Source organism: Pezoporus wallicus, unplaced genomic scaffold (genome assembly GCF_028554395.1).
Source record: "Pezoporus wallicus isolate ANWC-B61680 ecotype Strahan unplaced genomic scaffold, APGP_CSIRO_Pwel_v1 contig_669, whole genome shotgun sequence".
NCBI lineage: Eukaryota > Metazoa > Chordata > Aves > Psittaciformes > Psittacidae > Pezoporus > Pezoporus wallicus.
The window spans coordinates 1-548 of record NW_026640106.1 but is presented as its reverse complement, the minus strand read 5'-3'; the positions used below and the strand labels follow the sequence as shown (position 1 = coordinate 548).

Below are 548 nucleotides of genomic sequence, written 5' to 3'. Positions count from 1 at the left end.
TCCCTCAAGCCTTGCTCAATGTTCTAGTGGAGAAGAAGGTGATTTCCTTCATTAGATGTGCCACTCAGCTCTTCTGCTTTGCAACCTGTGCCACAACCAAGTGCTATGTGCTGGCTGCTGTGGCTTACAATCGCTACATGGCCATTTGTAACCCCCTTCTCCTACTCCATGGTCATGTTTCAAAGGCTTTGCATTGGGTTGTTGGCTGGTGCCTACTTAGCTGGCGTGATCAGCTCTACCATACACACGGTTTCCTTATTTTGTCTCCTGTTCTGTCGGTCCAAGACGATCAATCACTTCTTCTGTGATGGACCACCACTGCCAGCCCTCTCCTGCTCTGACACCCCTGCCATCGAGGTGATGGTTGCTGCCGTGGTGGGGTCCAAGGTACTGAGCTCCACGGTCTTCATCCTCATCTCCTACTTTTTGGTCCTTTCCACTGTCATGCGGATGCGGTCTGTGGTTGGTCAACGCAAAGCTTTCTCCACCTGTGCCTCTCACTTCATCTCCATTGCTTTGTACTATGGCAGCTCCCTCTTCATGTACCT

At 51.1% G+C, this 548-nt stretch overlaps 1 protein-coding gene across 1 annotated transcript; it reads left to right on the top strand.

Moving 5' to 3' along the window:
- Window positions 1-5: 5 nt before the first annotated feature.
- LOC130603568 (olfactory receptor 5AU1-like) lies at window positions 6-542 on the top strand (the record flags this gene model as incomplete). The annotated part of the gene is given in 2 exon segments (XM_057417393.1): window positions 6-161; window positions 163-542. Coding segments are annotated over 2 exon segments (536 nt in total), but the record flags the coding sequence as incomplete, so codon positions are not given.
- Between the last annotated feature and the right edge of the window lie 6 nt (window positions 543-548).